This window comes from Nematostella vectensis, chromosome 15 (assembly GCF_932526225.1).
Source record: "Nematostella vectensis chromosome 15, jaNemVect1.1, whole genome shotgun sequence".
In the NCBI taxonomy this organism is placed as follows: domain Eukaryota; kingdom Metazoa; phylum Cnidaria; class Anthozoa; order Actiniaria; family Edwardsiidae; genus Nematostella; species Nematostella vectensis.
In genome coordinates this window covers 422,635-445,529 of record NC_064048.1, presented here as the reverse complement: position 1 = coordinate 445,529, position 22,895 = coordinate 422,635, and the positions used below count along the sequence as shown (strand labels likewise).

Below are 22,895 nucleotides of genomic sequence, written 5' to 3'. Positions count from 1 at the left end.
ACCGAAGGATTGAGTTACCGAGGGTTTGGGTAACCGAAGGTTTGAGTTATAGAGGGTTTGAGTTAACGAGGGTTAGGGTTACCGAAGGATTGAGTTACCGAGGGTTTGGGTTGCCGAGGGTTTGACTTACCGAGAGTTTGAGTTACCGAGGGTAAGGGTTACCAAAGGTTTGGGTTACCGAGGGTTTGAGTTACCGAGTGTTCGAATTACTAAGGGTTTGAGTTTTCATTGAGAAAAAGCTCGAACAAGCAACGCCAGTGGTTTTTACTTTAAAATATTAGACAAAATACATTAAGTTCAGAAAATATTGATCCAAACATTTAAATAGGTCAATATGCTTGAGTTCTATTTGACTTCAATAACTAATTGTTGCTATTAAATAACTATTTACATATCTCTAGAAAAATAAATCTAATGTGTTGTAAAAAAAACATCACAGCTAGAAACATGCAGTCTTCAGTAGCCGCTCATACCGTCTCAAACAGTGCGCGCAACTTAGGGAGGCTCGTTAGCAATTCTTTATAGCATTTCTTTCATTTTACTCATTATAAAATTGACGTCTAGTAGTCTCAAATCTCGTCCGATTTCATTCATGTTTTCGGATGATAATAATTAATCATCCGTATTTGATTGGCTACTGTTATATTTTATTTATCGGTAACCGATTTCAAACATATGAACAGACCAGTAGTTTATGAATTTACCAATATATTTTCAAAAGTAACCGATGCTTTTTCTCGATTTTTCTTTAAATTTGCGGAGACATAACTTATACTTAGGCATGATGGGGATCATAGTAGCAAGTCTAAACTGACCATGTAAATTTTTCTTGTACGCATACTCCCATTTTCTACCTTTTCGGGCAACATTGCGTTATCCTTCAATTTGTTTTAGAGAAAGCAAATACACCTTCGTCGTTTTCAGCAAATGAAAGCTTATAGGTTGTCTTCATATATACGCAAAGGACAGAGGTATAGATTATTTCGATTAGACATGACCAAGAGCGAATTCGTACAACTTTTATTTAGATTTCAAATCCTCTTGAAAATGCAATGTCTTCGCTTAAAAATCGACAAACAAGCAATTCCGTGCTTCCTCGTTTTAGTGAACCTACAATACAGTTACTCACCAAGTTCTGTCCCTATCCCGAAATACAATATCGAGAATAAAGCATTTGTAACCCGTTCTCTATCTCAAGCTAATGGAACCACCATGCTCAATGGAACCCCCTAATTATTCATGCTGTGCATATAGATACATTTCTGTATTGTTATGTAGCAAACTCGTAACGCAATGTTGAAATAAGTATGCTGCATAACAATAGAGCGCCCTGTCCTGTTATTCCTTTTCGAAATGCCTCTCCACAAGCAGTAAGCTTTCATGGCTGAAGACAACAAAGGTGTATCTGCTCACTCTAAAACAAATTGAAGGATAATGCAATGTTGCCCGAAGCAAAGGTAGAAAATGGAGTATGCTGACAAAAAAAATTACATGTTCAGTTTAGACTTGCCACTATGATCCCCATCATGCCTAAGTATAAGTCATGTTTTTCCGCAAATTTAAAGCAAAAGCATCGGTTATTTGTGGAAATATACTGGAAAGTTAATAAAATACTGGTCTGTTCATATGTTAAATAACTTTAAATTGGTTACTGATAACTTTAAATTGGTTACTGATAAATAAAATAAAACAGAAGCACATCAAATACGGATGATTAAATATCATCCTCCGAAAACATGAATGAAATCGGACGAGATTTGAGACAACTATAACGAGTGAATTGAAAAACATGCTATAAAGAATTACTAACGAGCCTCATTAGGCCCCAGATTTTCCTAAACGACCCTGGGGACGAGGTATATTTGTGCGAGACACAAAGAACAGTTGCTAATCAAGCTAAGAAACAAGTCAATTTAAATTTTGAAGATTATAAAAAGTGCGTCTCGTAAAATGTCCAATTCGAGAATGATCGACACAATAATACCATCCCTTGTTGAGAATGAAGGGCGTCGCTACACCAATACAGCAAGACGGATGAAATTAATCTGGCTGTCCGATCCCCCCCCTCCCCCCTCTTGCTTAGTAGAAAAAAGTCAAGTCTGCAACAAACAAATGAAGCCTCGTACCAATCCAGGCTATCCCAACCCTCCCCATTTATGCCATGCTAAACCAACCCTTCTCATTTATGCCAAGCCAGGCTAATCAAACCCTCCCCATTGAAAAAGCTCTTGACCCGCCCCTGTCTAATTTCCGTTTCAAAAACTATATCTAAATTGTATAATCTGATATAGTCTGAGGTTTAGCTACCGTCTCTTTTTAGGAGGTTATACGTCCACCCTTATAATTATTAAAGCCAATCAGTGAAACATTTTTTCGCATCTTTACATGTTTCCTCGGTTGGTTTAACGAGATGCTTCTTTAAGACAGAATCTCTTAACTGCGCTACGCCGGTTACGCCTGTTTTGGCTGCGTTTTCTTCTTAGCTGGTCTAAATCCACCCTTTTTCTGTTTATTGAATCCAAGGGGTAGCTCCCATACTTGCCTGGGCACCTGTACATAATATGTGAATGTATAAGGCCTCGTTAGTGACTGCTCTTGCCGGGTGGACCTAAGGTGGCGCATACGATCCATGTTTTCCTCTCGTCGCCTTAGCAACGTCGTCTTGCGCCGTGCCGCCTCCTGGGCTGCGCGCATGCGTGCTACGACCTCGAGCCTTCGCGCCATTTCCACGCGTTTTTGCTCCTCGCGAAGTTTTCGTTCTTCCTCTTCTTGCAAGCGTCGCCTCTCTTCTTCTATCGCGCGTAATTGCTCCTCTTCCTGTCGCCGGCGTTCTTCCTCTTCTTCCTGCAGCTTGCGTTCCTGTTTGAGAAAACGGCGGAGCCCTTGTTTAACCACGCCCTTAGTTTTATTCAAAATTAGAACACAAACTCTCCAGACTAAGGGTGGGGCTCTTTAAGCGTGTTAAGCCTCCGGGAAAATTGCTATAACTTCTGAACCATAGAAGCTAAGATGCTAAAACTCGGTTTCTTTTCCTAAAATCTGTCTGTGGACGTTTTGATGTCATTGACGACATTTCGAGGAGACGCTCCATGTTACAATGGCAACCGTTTTCACACACAGGTTTCCCAAAAACTAAAAAGTAGTGTTATTTTTAATATTTTGGTCCTGTTTATCAGATTTAAATGCCTCTTTTGACTTTATAAGTTTGATTAGATGACAAGTTTCACAACAGCGCTAGAATTTTTTCCTCGGATATTTCGGGGGGAGGGGTGGGTAAATTTTAATCTCTCAAAGCTGTTTTTTAAAATGTCACTAGATTTACTAGAAGACACTTTAAAAGCTAATATTATGCATTTATCATTACTTTGGGCAGTAATACTTGCATGCAAATACTTTTTTGTGATAATTACCGATTTTTTTTCTTTTGCAAAAATCATAAGAATCCAAGATGGCGGAAATTCTTCCAACAAAAAAAATTGATTATGAACGTTTTTATTGCCGTTAAAAGGTTGATTTTGACATATCTAAATAATGTAAAATGATTTCAACCCGATATCTGATAATTTAGGCTATATTTGAAAGAATATCTAGACATCGTATTTATGACTTCATTGTAACGTCATAATTCATTCGACCACACCAAAAATAGGACGTGACGATTCTGTGCATTGTCTGTAAGTTCGATGGTCATAGCCTAAGCGGTTCATGAAATACGGAGGGGGGGGGGGGGGGCCTTTTAGCCCACCTCCCCAGTCACAGACAGCTCAAAATAGCCAAGTCTGAATAGGGTTAAGAAATTTTAATTAAAAAATCTTATACGCCATTTACCAATTTCGATCGAATATCGATATCGAAAATAGCTTTCTAAAATTAGCCGAAAGGAAAGGAAATTTATGCTTTTTCCAAAATATTTCACCATTGCTAGGACTAGAAACGGTTTTATTTCGCAACTAAAATTAACATTTTTCAAAGCCCACGAAAACATACATCAGGCTAGTTAGATGATACTCCATTTGTATGTGGGCTTACCCTGGCCTCGGCGATCTTCCGCATCTGCTCGCGATACTCCCTCTCCTCTTGAAGTCGTCTCAACTCCTCCTCTGCCTCGCGAATCTGCTCCTCCTCGAGTCTCCGCTGCTCGTCCTCTTCCTCAAGCTGACGGAGTCTCTCTTCCTCGAGTCTTCGCTCCTCCTCCAAGCGATCTTGCTCCTCCTTATCAAGAAATATGAGATAACGGTCATTTGTTAGAAAACTAGTCAGGTTAAAGAAAAACCCTCTTTAAATAGAGTTTACAGTGTTGTATAACACATCCGCATGGTGGTTCTTCGTCCTCTGGGTTCAGAGATGAATACTTAGGTCGTGATACCGTGAGCAATTCTCTCAGGCCCGTATCCAGGATTTTGAAAGGGGGGGGGGGGGGGTTCGTTTACCCATTTAGCAGACCATTTTCTCTTAGGTAGCTCGTCCTAGCTTGCAGTGGTACCCAACTTTCCTTCATCAGGGCGGACCTTCAAGTCGAGTGGGGTAGTTCTTCCGAACCCCCGAATCCCCCCTGGCTACGGGCCTGTCTCTACAATAATTTATCAATAATGTCCGTTATAGAGAGGTTTCACTGTTTATAGTAGGGGATATCCCCTCAACCGTGGACGTTATATAGAGGTTTTACATTGTGTTATAGGGATATTCAATCACCCGTGACCGCTAAAGAGAGGTTTTGCTGTGATTAACAATTAAACTACATGTTCGAGTTTTCTATGAGTCAATAGATAGTCAACGAGGCGCGTATTAGACTTCATAGAAAACAAGAACGAGTAGAATAATTGTTTTAGTATAAATCCACTCACATACCACCTTCAAATAAATGACGATTTTAATCATTCTCAGTAATAAACAACGTGAAAACCTCGTCTCAATAGATAGTGAATACGGGTGTCAATCAAATTGCGAGATTCGTGATAGTACGTGAGTGGATTTGTACTTATAGGGGATATTCCATCACTCGTGCCCGTTACATGATGGTTTTATTACCTGAAACCTCCTGGACTCCATCAACTCCTGCTTCCTCTTCTCCTGGTCAATCTTGTTCTGTTCCATTTCTTTCTCCTTCTCGCGCATCTCCTCTTCTCGTTTTTTCTTCTCTTCTCGTTTCTTCTGAACCTCAAGGCGTCTCCTCTCGGCCTCGGCCGCTCGACGAGACTCGCGCTCTTCCCGAGCTTTGCGCTTGGCGTCCTGAAATGAAATAATGGTCTTTTTTTTTTCGCTTTTTGACTACCTCTAGCTGTGTAAGTCGACAATTTCCACGTAAATTTGCAGAATTCGTGTTTAGTAGGTTTATGCTGGCTGTCATCTTGCCAATTAGGCCCAGACCCAAAAGTTTTAGAAGACCAAAGGTTTCCAGTGCAGTAGCCCCAGACCATTAAGAAACACAACATCCATTGTTTTAGATGGTACTTCTAAGAACCGCCGCCATTTTGAAATTGACGGAGGATTGGACCCCGGGATTTGGATGGGGGGGGGGGGATTATCGTTAACAAATTGGGGACTTTAACGACGGGGCAACGCGAAACCAATTAAGCATTCAAAGATTCTGTCTGATGCATTTCAGCCGTCTTCCTTCAAACTACAACGTGAAAAAAAAAGGTTTAACAGTTGTCTAGCGAGGACGGGAACGTGCGCGCCGAGAACCAGCCGTTGTATTTGTTAAAACTTCGAATTCTTCCTGGGATAGAGACCTCAAGCTACATTACGTATTTTAACACCTAGTTTAAAAACTAGGTCAGAAAAGAAAACTTTATTTTGCTAAAACATAAGTCTAGGGGTTAAATAGCAAGCTTGAATAAAAAAGGCGCTTCATTTTTGTTGGTTTTTGGATTTTTTTTTAAATTTCCGTCACAAGAAAATGTCTTGCAGACTGGGGCCGCATTTGGACCGTTGGGAGGCCTTTGGTGACTTCACCACCATGGTACGGCGCGAAATTTTAGTGTTGAATCTTATAGGAGATCCGAAATCAAAGCCCCAGGACTCAGTCGAATAATGGCGTCGTCGATCGAAAGTATCGGGCCAAGTGACTTAGAGCTCACAGACCCCAATGACAATCGAGAGTTCAACAGAAGAAGGAGTTTGAGGAAGGTGGATGCGAGTTCCTGCCATATCACCATCAGAGCGCATGGCGAACCGATCGTTGAAGGATCATCTGGTGAAAAGGAGACACAGCCAAAGTATTTAATAATACTATAAAACACTGTGAAAATACACAAATGTGAGTTCAGTCTTCTAAGGTGAACTCCAAGCCGTAAGGAAATTGATTCTGAACTTGTAAAAGGCGAAAGCATTCAAGAAACCTTGACACTACAGAACTACGAATGGAATTGGAAGTGTTGTTTTCAACGCTGAATGGGAAACTGAAAGACGATGACTCAACTTTAGAGGCACTTTTCGATGAAGTAGCATAGGTTGATGAATATGGACTTGCATGAATATAGTATTCCACCACACTTCCAGATGACATAGTTGGTGAGTTTATCCACTTCATTGAGTCACCGCAAACACATTGAATCTGCACGCTGGCAGAGTGGCCCTGTCTACATAATGCAATGCTTTGCGGGGGAAAACAAGACTACAAAAAAGAACACTTTCCTCTCTTTTTTTCAATAAAATAGATTTAGTGGATAAATAAAGTAATCGGACTGGCTCCCTGGGATCTAATCGAAAGCGATTTGAAAGGACTGAAGGGTTGAGTTGCTTGAAAGGACGGTGGAACTTCAGCGGGAATACATCAGTTGTTGATTACTCGAGGTTTGTGAGTAGTCCTTCGAGCAAATCGGCGTTCTTTGTCGTTGAGGATTCCTTTGATAAACCAAGCAAGACTTGCCATCTTGTAATCGATCCTTAATTCTCTTTAGTCGATCTTCGTCTCCTGTACAGGGCACTTCGGTCTCAAAAAGGATTTCGCTTTCATTGCAAATGGCCGTGTCTCACTGCTGTGTCTCGACTAAAATACCGAACTCCTGGCTTTGGTCTCTATATTTGGGGATTGTTTTGCGACTGTTCTATCAACTGAGTGGAGGCTCGGAGAAAGTAAAAGAGTGAGACTGGAGCAAAAAGGACTGATTGACACTGGGAAAATGGCGCGATCAAAAGCTGCCTCTCACAACAAAAAAGATGAAAACTTTTTTTAGGTAACTGTCTAACTGAAAGCATCAATAAGTGGGAAAGAACAAGTTATTCTACAGTCCAGACTAACACCTTAATACTTAATACTTTAATACCTTGAGCTTCTCCTGTGCTTGTTCTTCTTCTCTGCGCGCTTGGTCTTCGTCTTGCAGCCTTTTGGCCTTTTCTTCTTCGATCGCTTGCTGTTTGGCTTCAGCCTGCGCGCGGGCAAGAGCTTGTTCTTCCTCCCTTTCCTGTCAATCAAACAATCACATCAATCAACCGATCGATCAATCAACCAATCATATAAATCAATAAACGAAAGTACAGTAGGATTTTCTGACGTGCCGTCTTAATCACAAAACTGTTGGGTTTCCGAGGATGACACATATATCGGGGTTTATTTTTACACACCTTCAATAGCCTCAGCTCCTCGTCTCTAATCCTCTTTTCCTCCTCCTTTCTCTTCTTCTCTTGCTCCTTTCTCTTTTTCTCGGCTTTGCGCGCATCTGCACGCTTTTTCGCCAGCTCCTGCTTCGTTGGCTTCTTTGGCTTGGACGGCGAGTAAGCATCTAAAAAGAAACATGCAAAAGGATTATTTCTTCCGAAAAATACCCTTTGTACAAGAATAGGGGGTCATTCTATGCTAGCGTCTACCCCAATGTTAGGGGTATAGTTTTCTCTTGAAGCAGTCTCGCTGAAAGATCTTGGAAACACGCTCGTTCTGCTCCGTAGAATTCAGTTTACGCGACGTAGACTTGATTAGTGCCTACTTTTTTACATCTGCTAGGTTCTCAATCTAGTAATTACACAATGTCTGATTCAAGAAAACTATTCAATATTCCATAACAAAAACTCGTCCAATACTCTAGTTCTATGTTACTGATCTGCTAATTACTTTCAGAATCTGGAATGCCCTGCCTGGAACACTTGAATGGCTTTTACACTAACAAAAACACAAATTGATCTAGAATAATCTAGACGAGCATACAAAAGAATAAACGAACATAAACGAATATTCGAGATAACACCCTCACATCCTTTTTGTACCTTTCTTTGCCGGTGCCACCTTTGGCGCCACTTGAGCCATCTCCATCGTCTGCACTGCTGCCGACTCACTGGTCTGTCCGGCGTCCGGAACAAGTCCCTTTTCCTGTTGTATAAATGCTTTCAGCTCGTCATCCATGTGTTCTATCATGTCTGGAGAGGTGAACACGTGAAGATCGATGTTGTTCGGGTCGACCGTGATTTCCTTTTTCTTGGCTGATTTTTGTGTCTTTTTCTTTTTGGTATCTTTCTGTGGTAATAACAAAAAAAAATAGTGGAATCGTGTTCGTAAGAACAATACCCAGGTCCCAGCTTACACTCATTTTTACGCAGAGACCCAAACAAAGTGATCTCAATATCAATATTGGTGGGCTTTATCATCTTGTATTCTTGGCCGTAACCATACACAAAGAGCGCTAGACTTCATCCTCGGAAACCCAAGGCGTCGAAGTCAGCGTAACGAGGCGCGAGAACGAGGCGGAGCAAGGCATCGGAGTAGGAGGGAGTGGGAGGGAAAGGGGAGGGCGTAGGCAAGAGAAATGAGTCCGCCTCGCTACGTTACGCCGACCGCGACGTTCTGGGTTATCAAGAGTGCCGCCAGACTTAAAAAAAAAACACACACAAACGAAAGCAACAATTTAGAATCATGCGAAATTACGTTCAAAACTCATCGGAGAAGCTTGTGCAATTCTTACTAAAAAACACTTGATGGCGAGAAAAGAAAAACCATTGCTAGGTTTCCACTCACAAACAAACCGGCAAATTAATGAGCAGCAGAAACCATATCGAAATCGATTTTCATTTTGGTTGTTCTCTACCGCGCGTTTGGTTGTGGGTTGTTGGTGTCAGAAGTTTTACTTTCGCATACGCTTCGCAAGCTTTCAAAAGAACTTAAGCCGTACCTTTTCTTTTTCCTTTGCGCTAGGCTTATTCCTGCTTACAAGAGACGCCAAATCCGACAGATCATTTTTCTTGACCTCTTTCTTCCCAGACTGCTCCGCGGGACGTGACATGATGCTAACAGAGGCTGCCTCGCTTGTCACGCCACCCTCTTTACCAACTCTTTCCAGCTCGAGATGACCGCGCGCGACCTGGGGCTCAGACTTGATGAGAAGGCTATTGACATACTCTCTGCGTTTCTCGCTTTCTGCGTCTGTACGCTGTGATGGTTTCGGGGGACTTCTCCCCAGATTCAAGCTCATCGCATCCCGTGACTCATTTTTCAGTTTATTTTCAAAAGGGTCCGTGATTTCCGCCATCTTGGGGACATCTTTAGATACCTTATAAGGTTCAATATTTTCTTGAGTTTTCTCTACCCCTGTTTTTGTTTTACTTGGGGCTGAGTCAGTTTTCTTGGAAGCGCTTTCCTTAAGCTGGTTAACTTGTATTTCAGGAGCAGCCGGTTTTGGATACAAGTTCTTAAGCTGCTTTGCCGGTTTTGATGGTTCTTCTACATTAACCTCGTCGCCAGTCTCCGATGTTCTTCTACTTCGCGCAGACCTGGATCGGATTTGAGGCTCCCGCCCAGTCTCCAGGTATCTCTCAACAGCCTCCCCAACCGAGACTGGCTTTTGCTTCTCTTCCTCAGTTAATGGAGACTGAGGACGAGACTTTTCGATTTCTATATTTTCCTGATAGATAGACAGTGAGCTCATCGGCCTCGCGCCTGTCACTTGAAGTGAGTCCGCTGGCATTTTGGGCTCTTGTGTAAGAGGTGGAGGCGATGATGGCGTATTTGGAGGCCAGTTGATGGCGATGTCCGCTGACAACACAGAATCGTCATCCTCAGCATCAGCATCTATAAGATAGAACATTATTATTCAATTGGTAAAGCATGGGAGGCTTGAATTGGTACAGTATTTTTACATTTTTAGGCTTGTATGGTATAGTATTGGAGGCCCGTTCTGGTAGAGTAATGGTACGGCATTAGGCTTGTATTGGTAAAGTACATATCACTTAGCACTGTTACGAAGGTAATAGCTTAACTGAGGTACCAATGTATACATCACTGGTCTCGGTCCCGAGGACGGCCGCTTTATAGAGGTACCAACATATAAATTAATAAGCATGGTACCGGGGACGGCCGCTTTATAGAGGTACCACTATAAATTACTTAGCATGGTACCGGGGACGGCTTTATAATGGTACTGTTTATATTGTTAGCATGGTCTGAAGGGTAACTGCTTTATGCCGTCCCGGGGAAGGCTGCTGCATAGAGTTACATTCATCGGATGTTTATAAGAATGAAGTTAGAAACATTCTTACCAGGTGCAGGGCCTGGGACGAGCAGACGTGTGGGCGAGGGTGAGCGAGACTGGAACCCCGTCGCCCCAGTCTCCGACGGTACACGTACGGGTTCTTCTAACGAGTCATCTGCGGGTACTAGAACAATAATTAAGTTATTTAAGAGGCAACAATTAAGTTAGTGGAAAGATCTAATAAGCCATTTTAATAAACATAACAAGGCTCCCTGTCTTGAATTTTGAAAACGGTGGGAGGTGTGCTGATTTCAGATTGAAGATTTTCAGTAGAAGATTTTACGTATTATTCGCCCCTACTAAAGTCTCGATATATAATAAAATTTAGACCAAGAAACACTAATACTGTGTGTGAGGAGGGGGTGTTAAAGAGCTTCAATAAGCCTGCCACACCCGTCTTATCCTTTATATCTGAAAAAGGGGTAGGTCTTTTTTCTTTCATGAAATCACGACCAAAGTCGATTACTTTATCAGATAATTAAAAGTACAACACTTTCTCCAAGAGTAAGCCGATGGAGAGGGGAATTTTATGTGGATGGGTATTGAGCGGGAGGGTAAATTGTCATGAAAGCTCAATACTTATCATCAAATTAAAGGACGACCTTGTTAGAGAAGGATATTGGCTTAGCACGCGCATTGAAGGCTGGGTGGTTACCTGGAGTCCAATGGGCGTTGAGTTGGAAAAATCCTGAGCCTGCAAGACTTGGGGTAGCCGGAAGGTCGATTGCTACCTCTTAAAATACAAAATAGAAACACATGTCTATTTATTCTGGCATGAAACAGGCAGGAAACCTGAGATACTCAAAGCGCTTGGGTCTGAGCCTATTTTCCAAGACGGCAGTAAACATTTCTGCAAGTTTAAGTGGAATCTCCCTACGAACATCGTTCTGGAGCGAAAAAAATCGAGGAAATAAAAAATGCAGAATCTCAAGTATGTTAAATCATATCCTACTTCATTGGCAATCTACAAAAACAATAGTTTTCAAACCAAATTTAATTGATGTGGAATATGCTTTTGGTGCATTCTTTCTTCAGTTTTATTCAAGATAAAGGTGACGTGAGAAGAATATTCAGCAAATTCCTAAAATACCGTGACCTCTTGGTTAAAAAGCGAGACCTGTATTACTGAGCTATTTTGTTTGCAATGTCGATGCTCTTTTATCAGTGACCACGTGACCTACCCTCTGCAGCGCTTCCATAGCCAGCCTCGTCTCCACTCTCTTCCAGTCTCTCCGCGACTTCTTTTGGCCAGTAAGCATCAGCCTTGTTATCCCAGTCTTCATCCGCCAAATCTGAGCCGCTCTCCTCGAGGGGCTGGTCACGAGGATGGAATTCCACGTCATACATATCAACTTCGCTTCCAAGCGTTGCCAAGGTACCGTCCACGTCCCCTGCCACAGCCTGAAATGCGCTTGGATCCCCAGCCCCCTCGGCTAAAGAACTTTGACTATTTGCTCTGGAGGCTACCGCTGACTGTTTACGCTGCGACTTTTGGCTTCCGCTTTGAGCACGCACTGTCTGATGTGAAACAGCACTGCAGGCCGAAGAAGGGGGCTTAGAATCTTGCGTCCATGATACACACCGTGAATCAGCATAGTATTGTGCAGGAGCTGGCCAAGCCCTTCTACTATCACTGATTTCGGTCTTGGTCGAGGGACTGGGGCTACCTACAGTCCTAGTCTCACGTTGAGCCGCCGATGAGGGACGAGTTAAAATGCTGGGTTGCTTGTGTTGACTGTCTGATGGGGCAGATTTTACTCGCGCTCTGGGTTCCCTTTCGCCTTTGGACAAAATAGCTGAGTTCGGGCGTTTAGATGTCACTTCCGATAAGTCACGTGACCCCCGGGAGAAACTGCGGGCGTAAGACTTTCCCGATATGCTCTGGGGGTGTCCCGACACGCTGGATAAACTGCCACTAACCGCTGACACATCGCACCGCATGCGCGCATCTTCCTCGCCACCTAAAAATAACCATAACAAACATAATTGATGATAAATGTGAAACATGGTTATCGTTGCTGTCTGTCGTTGTTTTGAATGTGCTGTTATTGCTGTTGTCGGTGTCACACCCTGTGATTGTCATTACTGTTGTTTCGATTGCTTTTATGTTTTTGTCTTTGTTGTGTTTATTGTTGCTCTCTTCTAGTTTCTTGTTGTGTTTAGTGTTGCTCTCTTCTTGTTGTGTTTAGTGTTACTCTCTTCTTGTTTCTCGTTGTGTTTAGTGTTGCTCTCTTCTTGTTTCTTGTTGTGTTTATTGTTGCTCTCTTCTTGTTTTTTGTTGTGCTTAGTGTTGCTCTCTTCTTGTTTCTTGCTGTGTTTAGTGTTGCTCTCTCCTTGTTTCTTGTTGTGCTTAGTGTTGCTCTCTTTGTTTCTTGTTGTGTTTAGTTTTGCTCTCTCTTCTTGTTTCTTGTTGTGCTTAGTGTTGCTCTCTTCTTGTTGTGTTTAGTTTTGCTCTCTTTGTTTCTTGTTGTGTTTAGTTTTGCTGTCTTCTTGTTACATGTTGTTGGTTGTTGCTGTTGTTTTAGCTCTTGTTTTGCTTTTTTCTTTTTTTTTGGTTAATGCGTCACCATTGTTGGTGTTTTTGCTGCAGTTAATCCTGGTTATTGTTGATCTTGTGTTTGCTGTGGGCTTGTTGTTGTTGTTGTTGTTGTTATTGCTGTTGTTGTGGGTTTGCTCTTGTTGTTGTCCTGGTTGTTGTTGTTGTGGTTTTGATGTTGTTGTTGTTGTTGTCGTGGTTATTGTTTTTGTGTTTGTTGTGGATTTGTTGCTGTTGTTGTTCTCATGGTTGTTGATGTTGTTGTCATGGATTTGTTGTTGTTATTGCGGGTTTGTTGTTTTTGTTAACATTGGTGTGTTGTTTAGTGTTTGCTGTTGTTGTTGTTGTCATGGTCGTCGTCGTTGTTGTTGTTGTTATTACCATCATATGAGTCTCGCCTACTGGTCTGCTTCCCGTGGCTTGATGGGTGGCTTATACAGGAGACAGCGCTGACTGGCCGGCTTGTATCCCGTCGGCTAGAGACCTGGGAATACTCGTCTACTTCTTTTATGACGTCAGCTGCTCGGCCCCAGTCCTCCGACTGCGAGAAATTACATAATTATGGCATTTGTTACCCCACACAATCGGTGTGCTTCTGTTCACTCCTTGGTCCTACTTGGGGGCTTTGCGATATAGGAAATCTCAATCAAACCAGGCACCCGATGCAAAAAAAATCGCACAAGAGTAAAAAATAACTGTTAGGGAACATAGGAGAATAGATGAAAAAGGGAAATACTGTTCACGTGCGTAGCATAGCGATCTCCCCGTCGTCCTTGACCCCTACCCCTCCCAAACGGATCGAGGGACTCGTACCCTGGCTCCTGGCGTCTCGTATCGTGGCATGACGTCATAGTCTGGGGATCCACCACGAGAGGATGCCGGGTAAAATGAGAGCGAGGAATTTTCGCACATGGAGGATGCTGGAAAAAGCGCTGGAGAGGAGTTCCGCGAGAACTTGAGGCGGGGAGGTGGACCTTTTCGCTGATAGCGCCCTAGACCCACGTCAGCATGCAGAATGCCGTCCAGGTTATCCGGTGTGGAACCCAAAGCTGAAACAAATAAAAGGCGTTATTCAGAGATACACCTCCCAAGTTATCTGGTGTGAACCCCAAAGCTAAAACACATAAAAGGCTTTATTTAGCAATGCCCCGCCCAAGTCACCCGGTGGGGAACTTGAAGAGCCAAGAAGAACTAAAGGCAATATTAAATTTAGAGACACATCGTCCAGTTCTAGGAAGATTTCGTAGATTTTGCAGATTTCGTCATTTTTCATAAACGATGCTCAAGGATAATCTAAAAGCCCAAATCTTGGAAGTGTGCATTTCAGCCTCTCGGTGTTAGTGTCTTGAATGGGAAAATCAGCTCTGAAAACGAGTAACCGCGGCCATTGTACGAAAAGGTCGCTGTGCATACGCGCAAGGTTATTCCTTGATGTCTTTTGTATATTTAAAAAAGGATTGCATACAAATAACCTTACGTCGTTTTGGTGGAGCTCTACCACTAGTGATACGCGGGTTGGCCCTTGGGGATTCAGGGGCAGGAGGCAGCGGAGCAGTCCTGGGCCTGAATGAGTCATCGTTTCCATGGTGACCATGACCTGAGTCATCGTGTACGTAGAACTCCTGTCTCCAGCTTTGGTTGGCCTTTCCATGGTGACCATGACTTGGTGTCAAAGATACAGATCGGTGAGGGTATCTTGACTGGGTTTTACCCGCGGGATATTCGTCATATTCGGCATCCTGTGCATCACTGTTGAGATCAACGAAGATCTTCATTTAGTAGTAGTAGTTGCTGCTGCTGCTGTTGTTGTTGTTGTTGCTGTTGTTGTTGCTGTTGCTGTTGTTGTTGTTGTTGTTGTTGTTGTTGTTGTTGTTGTTGTTGTTGTTGTTGTTGTTGTTGTTGTTGTTGTTGTTGTTGTTGTTGTTGTTGTTGTTGTTGTTGTTGTTGTTGTTGTTGTTGTTGTTGTTGTTGTTGTTGTTGTTGTTGTTGTTGTTGTTGTTGTTGTTGTTGTTGTTGTTGTTGTTGTTGTTGTTGTTCTTGTTGTTGTTGTTGTTGTTGTTGTTGTTGTTGTTGTGGCGCTAAAATATTCGTCTTCCTTCAAAGGATAAACCTTCAAGGGGAGAATGCAGGGCTCGGCCTGCTGTAGGCTATACCAATACCCAGTGTAAACTTACTCGTCATATTCTTTTCTCTGATCGTCGTGAGTTGTCGTAGATGGTTCGGCGTGCAGTCGGCTATACCGAACATATTCTCGAACAATATCAGACATGTCGTCATCTTCGAGAAAGCTGCTGTAGGTACGAGTTGAGTAAGGTGTATTTGCACCGAATCTGCGCTGGGAACCCTGTGCCCTGTTGATAAAATATATCGCAAAGAATATATTCGGCTCCACTTCAAGTACTATATTTTCAATGTGGTCTTTGTTCTGAGAACAAGCTAACCCTGACTTGTTCCTAACATGTGGACCCACACTAGCTTACCCTGACTTGTTCCTAACATGTTGACCCAAACTAGCTTACCCTGACTTGTTCCTAACATGTTGACCCACACTAGCTTACCCTGACTTGTTCCTAACATGTGGACCCACACTAGCTTACCCTGACTTGTTCCTAACATGTTGACCCACACTAGCTTACCCTGACTTGTTCCTAACATGTTGACCCACACTGTTACCCTGACTTGTTCCTAACATGTGGACCCACACTAGCTTACCCTGACTTGTTCCTAACATGTTGACCCAAACTAGCTTACCCTGACTTGTTCCTAACATGTGGACCCACACTAGCTTACCCTGACTTGTTCCTAACATGTTGACCCACATTAGCTTACCCTGACTTGTTCCTAACATGTGGACCCACACTAGCTTACCCTGACTTGTTCCTAACATGTTGACCCACACTGTTACCCTGACTTGTTCCTAACATGTGGACCGACACTAGCTTACCCTGACTTGTTCCTAACATGTGGACCCACACTAGCTTACCCTGACTTGTTCCTAACATGTGGACCCACACTAGCTTACCCTGACTTGTTCCTAACATGTTGACCCACACTAGCTTACCCTGACTTGTTCCTAACATGTGGACCCACACTAGCTTACCCTGACTTGTTCCTAACATGTGGACCCACACTAGCTTACCCTGACTTGTTCCTAACATGTGGACCCACACTAGCTTACCCTGACTTGTTCCTAACATGTGGACCCAAACTAGCTTACCCTGACTTGTTCCTAACATGTGGACCCACACTAGCTTACCCTGACTTGTTCCTAACATGTGGACCCACACTAGCTAACCCTGACTTGTTCCTAAAATGTGGACCCACACTGTTACCCTGACTTGTTCCTAACATGTGGACCCACACTAGCTTACCCTGACTTGTTCCTAACATGTGGACCCACACTAGCTTACCCTGACTTGTTCCTAACATGTGGACCCACACTAGCTAACCCTGACTTGTTCCTAACATGTGGACCCACACTGTTACCCTGACTTGTTCCTAACATGTGGACCCACACTAGCTTACCCTGACTTGTTCCTAACATGTGGACCCAAACTAGCTTACCCTGACTTGTTCCTAACATGTGGACCCACACTGTTACCCTGACTTGTTCCTAACATGTGGACCCAAACTAGCTTACCCTGACTTGTTCCTAACATGTGGACCCAAACTAGCTAACCCTGACTTGTTCCTAACATGTGGACCCACACTGTTACCCTGACTTGTTCCTAACATGTGGACCCACACTGTTACCCTGACTTGTTCCTAACATGTGGACCCAAACTAGCTTACCCTGACTTGTTCTAACATCTGGACCCACACTAGCTAACCCTGACTTGTTCCTAACATGTTGACCCAAACTGTTACCCTGACTTGTTCCTAACATGTGGACCCAACCTGTTACCCTGACTTGTTCCTTAACATGTGGACCCAAACTAGCTTACCCTGACTTGTTCCCAACATGTGGACCCACACTGTTACCCTGACTTGTTCCTAACATGTGGACTCAACTAGCTAGCTTACCCTGACTTGTTCCTTAACATGTGGACCCATCCTAGCTAACCCTGACTTGTTCCTAACATGTGGACCCAAACTAGCTTACCCTGACTTGTTCCTAACATGTGGACCCAAACTAGCTAGCCCTGACTTGTTCCTTAACATCTGGACCCACACTAGCTTACCCTGACTTGTTCCTTAACATGTGGACCCACACTAGCTTACCCTGACTTGTTCCTTAACATGTGGACCCAAACTAGCTAGCCCTGACTTGTTCCTTAACATGTGGACCCACACTAGCTTACCCTGACTTGTTCCTTAACATGTGGACCCAAACTAGCTTACCCTGACTTGTTCCTTAACATGTGGACCCAAACTAGCTTACCCTGACTTGTCCCTAACATGTTGACCCAAACTAGCTTACCCTGACTTGTTCCTTAACATGTGGACCCAAACTAGCTTACCCTGACTTGTTCCTAACATGTGGACTCAACTAGCTAGCTTACCCTGACTTGTTCCTAACATGTGGACCCACACTAGCTTACTCTGACTTGTTCCCAACATGTGGACCCACACTGTTACCCTGACTTGTTCCTAACATGTGGACTCAACTAGCTAGCTTACCCTGACTTGTTCCTTAACATGTTGACCCAAACTAGCTTACCCTGACTTGTTCCCAACATGTGGACCCACACTGTTACCCTGACTTGTTCCTTAACATGTGGACCCACACTGTTACCCTGAGTTGTTCCTAACATCTGGACCCACACTAGATTACACTGACTTGTTCCTTAACATGTGGACCCACACTAGCTTACCCTGACTTGTTCCTTAACATGTGGACCCAAACTAGCTAGCTTACCCTGACTTGTTCCCAACATGTGGACCCACACTGTTACCCTGACTTGTTCCTTAACATGTGGACCCACACTGTTACCCTGAGTTGTTCCTAACATCTGGACCCACACTAGATTACACTGACTTGTTCCTTAACATGTGGACCCACACTAGCTTACCCTGACTTGTTCCTGACATGTGGACCCAAACTAGCTAGCTTATCCTGACTTGTTCCCAACATGTGGACCCACACTGTTACCCTGACTTGTTCCTTAACATGTGGACCCACACTGTTACCCTGACTTGTCCCTTAACATGTGGACCCACACTGTTACCCTGAGTTGTTCCTAACATCTGGACCCACACTAGATTACACTGACTTGTTTCTTAACATGTGGACCCACACTAGCTTACGCTGACTTGTTCCTGACATGTGGACTCACACTAGCTTACCCTGACTTGTTTCTAAGTTCCTCAAGGTAGAAGTCTGGGTCGCAGCCTGGTTGAGCATACTTGTCTGCTGTCAAGCACTGTGAGTCAAGGTAGTGAAGGAATCGCAAGAAGTTCTTCCTGTCTGTGATAGGATGTGGCCCTTGATTGGTAGGGGTGCTGGGTACACCCTCCCATGCTCGCTCCTCCTGGAACAGAAAGTAATAAGCATTGAAGATTTATTTCACCCTAGCACTGTTGCAATGGAACCCCTTTACAAACACCCACTATATTCTTGAGGCCTAAACAAGTTTCTGATAGGTATGCTTTCATAAAATGTTGAAATAGTTTAATGAGATTTGAGATCACGAGTTTGAAGCATACCAGCCGTGTTATGGGTGACCACAGTAAGTACCCCCCCCCCCCCCACTCCCTATCAAATCCTTGGTATGAAACTATCCATTGCATAAACTACCTGCATATTTACTAAACAGCCCAGGTGCTTATTCGGGGAGGCACATATTCGCTTTTTTTTTCAAAGGGGGCGCTTATAAAGGGGAAGGCGCTTATTCAAGTAAATACAATATAGTTATCAAGAGAGAAGCAAATAACTTGAGGAATGTGGGAGTTCAGATGAGACCATAGACTCACACAAAACCTTTTGTCAAGTATGTAAGTCTATGTATGATATTTCAAAACTGAACCATAACTAAATCTAAATCATAACTCCAGCTTGTTGTACAAGTCATATATGAGTAGTCAACCTGGATCAAATCTACTTGACCAAATGTTTTAGCAGAGATGCCTGGGGAGGATTCCCTTTTACACAATGGTACAGGTGCATCACAAGGGATGTGCTACGGGGGTGGGTGATGAAGAGATTTTAGAAATACTTTATAAGTCAAATCACTTTTTCATGCTTAGCGCAGGGGCATAGCCAGGGGGGTGGGTCAGGACCCCCTCCCCCCCACCCCCACCCCCTGGCTTCTAGCAGCAAAATATAGAGTAAATGTATGAGACATTATCTAAAATACAGGAGAAAATGCCTCCTGTTAAAAATCCTGGCTACACCGCTGTAGGGAGTAATGCATGCACCATGAAGCAGCCACCTAAAGGTGACCAGCCCTACATGTACAGCTGTGTACCCAGGAATGGCTTGGGGATGCAAGGTGGTATAGCTAGAAAACTTTTATCCGGTGTGCAAGCCTCAGATATTTCCTTTATTTGCTTCGAAGGCAGATGCTATATTTTCTTGTCCTCCTGATTTGCCCCAGTGCTAGCTACCGACCTGGGGGCACAGTCATATCATATAGAAAACAAGATAGTATTTCGATGGTATTCAATAAGAATTGGTGAAATTTGGTTTTCCTAGAAAGGGGGGAGGGGCACAATCATAGGTATAAAAAAAGATAGTATTGGACAATCCTTAAGAAAAGACACTATTTGGCAGCCAAGGGGGGCCCGATGCCCAACATAGCTTCCTGCTATGGCTTACCTCTTTTCCAAACTCTAGAACAGAGCTAGCAAGGTTGCCAACAGTCCCAAGCTTGAGGCCATCATCATATACATTGGGTGGCTTCTTTGGTACATCATCATCATCTATTAACAACTCTTCGGAGGGTGTGAACAGGAGCAATGCACCCTTACGGGTGACAAAAGTTTTTGGTAAAAGAATCTGTCCATTGCTAGCAGAATCAAATGAACATGACCTGCTAGCCTGATTATTTGACTTGAGAAACAGCTGAGGGAGAAGTTGGTCTTCGATGTACTAGAAAGGACATAAAAGGAGGATAAAAGAGTCAATATTTGTCTGATATACTCTTACATGATTTAGGGCCTGTTTACATGAAGTAATTTTGTAATGGGGGGTAGAGTTGTCTTTGTGACTAGGGAAAAATCTGACTCTGGTTCACATGCTAAAAATTGAGCCCAAACTATTTCTAGGGCAAGGGTGAACAAGCCTTTGTGTAGCCACCTCTTCTTGTTCAAAAATGACACCAAAATGAAACAAAATGGCTCAAGCACAGCAAAGCTGCCCTATCTCTGGGACAACAACAGGGTCGATAGTTCAGCTGGACCAAGCCCGGAGTGGGGACTTCCATAAAAACAGTTTTAATTTTTGGAGAAAGTGTTCTTAACAATGTTCTTAAATGTTAGTATGCTTATAAAATGTACCCAATGAATTATTAGGAAGAGAATTACGCAAATGATCAATAGCAACAGTGGGTAGCCAGGATTTTTAACAGGAGGGGGCCCAAAAGGCACTTTCAATGCATTTTTTCCTGTATTTTAGATAATGTCTCATACATTTACTGTATTTTTGGCTGCTAGAAGGGGGGAACTGGTCACCCCCCTGGCTACGCCCCTGAGCAATAATATTAAAGGTTGTTATTGATGAACAAAATTTGACATTGCATTTTAGAACACATCAGACAAATGAGGGTAATATTTTGCTGCTATCTGAGCCTCGGCATGTTCTTAGTTTGGTGAGATCTCAGCCTGTGGACGTTCTTATAGAAAAGGTTGTTAGAAAAAAGAGTTTTAAATGTGTAATAGGCATACCACGACGATCTATTTTGACTCCAGATACGTTACAAAAATTTCAAATGGGGGATGAAGGAGACAAAATCTTGAGTAAATAATACAAATTGGACAGCCGAGTAATTTCAAGCGAAAGATATAACTTCAAATTTCTAAATGCGAATATCGCGCTTGAGGCGGTTTTGATTTACCGTTTTAGCACGCTGTTTATGTTTAAACGCTGTACGTGCCAAATGTCAAATGATGATAATATCGAATCAGAGTGACTCCACAAATTATATTTACTTTGTCAAATTGTGTCGGAAATATTTTTTCACTCAATGTTTTGGAAAGTTGGACATTGCATCCAAGACTTGAAGGGATTTCGGATACGTGAAACACAAGTACTAGATAAAAAAAGCTCCGACTCTTGCATTTGTTTTGCCGTGAATAAATACATTTCTAAGTAATCACAGAGCAATTATGACTAAACTCTCATATCAAGATCCACAGCGAATAGCAACTTGCATGTCAACATACTTGAAAGTGAACAATTGATCTCAAGGCTCCAATAACCCTGGGTTTCTTGAAACCAAATTTTAATCAAAAGAAAGCACCGAAATCAAAATCTCCGACAAAGAGAGAAGCTACTACCATAAACTGATAAACACTAGAAATTATTTGATTCTTATGGTCAAAAGTCACTCACCTGGTTTTCAAAATCTTTCTCAAGTCTTATCCCACCATCAGAATAAGCAGTTCCTCTTGCAAGAGGAGAGAACATTGAAAAAACTGATGAGAGCACAACACTTTCATGACATAGCATGCCTCATTATTCAACCAAGTATACGGACTGGCTCTGTTGCCATAGAAATATGCTAATAGCAAGCTGAGATAATGAGTTAATGGATTTATAAGTGACCTTTACGAGGGTTATTGTTTGCCGGATTAGTTAGCTGTTAATCAGTGAAACTGATTATATGAAGGCAATAATTCAAAAAAGTCAAATTAGATTTTGCATAAACTTTTCTTTTTGTATAAACAAACACAATACATGGCCCCCAGTCTAGCTGCTGAACCTGAAATACCCAATCCAGTCAATCGTTAAAAATCGATAGCAATATAATAAATAAATTAAGGCACTGCCCAAAGGGGAGCCAGCTTTATTACAATATTTTCATATGGAGAATCATTGGGCAGTTTAGAGGTATGACCCCTTGAAGACTAGAGTTTTAATTTATTTTGAGAATGATAACAGCATTCACCTCTGTATACTTGATATATCCATTCAACCCAATCAGGCCCGTACCCAGGATTTTTCTTGGCGGGGGTGGGACGAAATCCGAAAAAGTGGACATAATTTTTCCGGGGGGGGGGGGGGGTATGGGGGTATATTCTCTGATAAAAATCTAACCACCTCCGAAAGAACAGAAAATGTTTTTATGCCTTTTCCACTTGACGTTTATTGTCGGATTTGGCTATAGACCAGAGTGAGTTTTGTCTACAAATAGCACGTCTATTGAGAACCAAAAGTGGAATTTCGGCCGTTGTGTGTGTGTGTGGGGGGGGGGGGGGGGGGGTTCGTACCCCCTGAACCCTCCCTGGGTACGGGCCTGCCTATACTTACACTATGATGATAAAAGTTCGGCATCTTTAATTCACGGAACCAATGCAAACCTGCATGCGGAAACCTACGGTACCCACGAAAAAATCTCTAAGACGCTAAATAACACAAACAAATACTCTAAGTACCGATAAACTCACCACAACTAAGACCCAATTGTCATATGTCGCGCTCCTGCCGTGCCGAATGCAAATAGACAATCTATTTGTTTCGACACAAATACCGTTTGTACCTTGGGTTCGACGTTGATCCAGATGTCGCACTCAATAACTTGTGGGGGAATTTGATAAAAAATAGGGCTTTAATTTAATCCCCCCCTTTAGGAGTAACAATTTTCAGCTCCCCCCCCCCCCCCCCCCCCCCCCATATTTTCGGTACCCCTTCCTAGTTTGTGATCTGACTTGCGTGACACTGTTGTTTTGTTTTTTATTTTGAATGTTTAGAACCTTCATCATTTTGAAAAATATAACTTACTCAGCATTGTTTGATAGCCTAG

At 42.8% G+C, this 22,895-nt stretch overlaps 1 protein-coding gene across 3 annotated transcripts; it reads right to left on the bottom strand.

The window, feature by feature from the left end:
- Nucleotides 1–249: 249 nt before the first annotated feature.
- On the bottom strand, nucleotides 250–21,640 carry LOC5513475 (apical junction molecule). 3 transcript variants are annotated; one of them, XM_001633656.3, is made up of 17 exons: nucleotides 21,485–21,640; nucleotides 19,751–20,023; nucleotides 18,280–18,464; nucleotides 15,168–15,344; nucleotides 14,471–14,742; nucleotides 13,807–14,042; nucleotides 13,375–13,534; nucleotides 11,639–12,418; nucleotides 11,113–11,190; nucleotides 10,465–10,581; nucleotides 9,102–9,997; nucleotides 8,203–8,449; nucleotides 7,567–7,724; nucleotides 7,269–7,406; nucleotides 5,029–5,229; nucleotides 4,030–4,212; nucleotides 250–2,859 (listed from the first exon to the last, which is right to left on the bottom strand). In XM_001633656.3, exons 1-17 carry the CDS (start codon nucleotides 21,599–21,601, stop codon nucleotides 2,452–2,454), a joined length of 4,626 nt encoding a protein of 1,541 aa, XP_001633706.2. In that variant the 5' UTR covers nucleotides 21,602–21,640; the 3' UTR covers nucleotides 250–2,451. The 3 variants fall into 3 exon arrangements, with proteins under 3 accessions (XP_001633706.2, XP_048578672.1, XP_048578673.1); XM_048722715.1 differs by having other exon boundaries at nucleotides 11,113–11,184; XM_048722716.1 differs by lacking the exon at nucleotides 250–2,859 and having other exon boundaries at nucleotides 4,171–4,570.
- Between the last annotated feature and the right edge of the window lie 1,255 nt (nucleotides 21,641–22,895).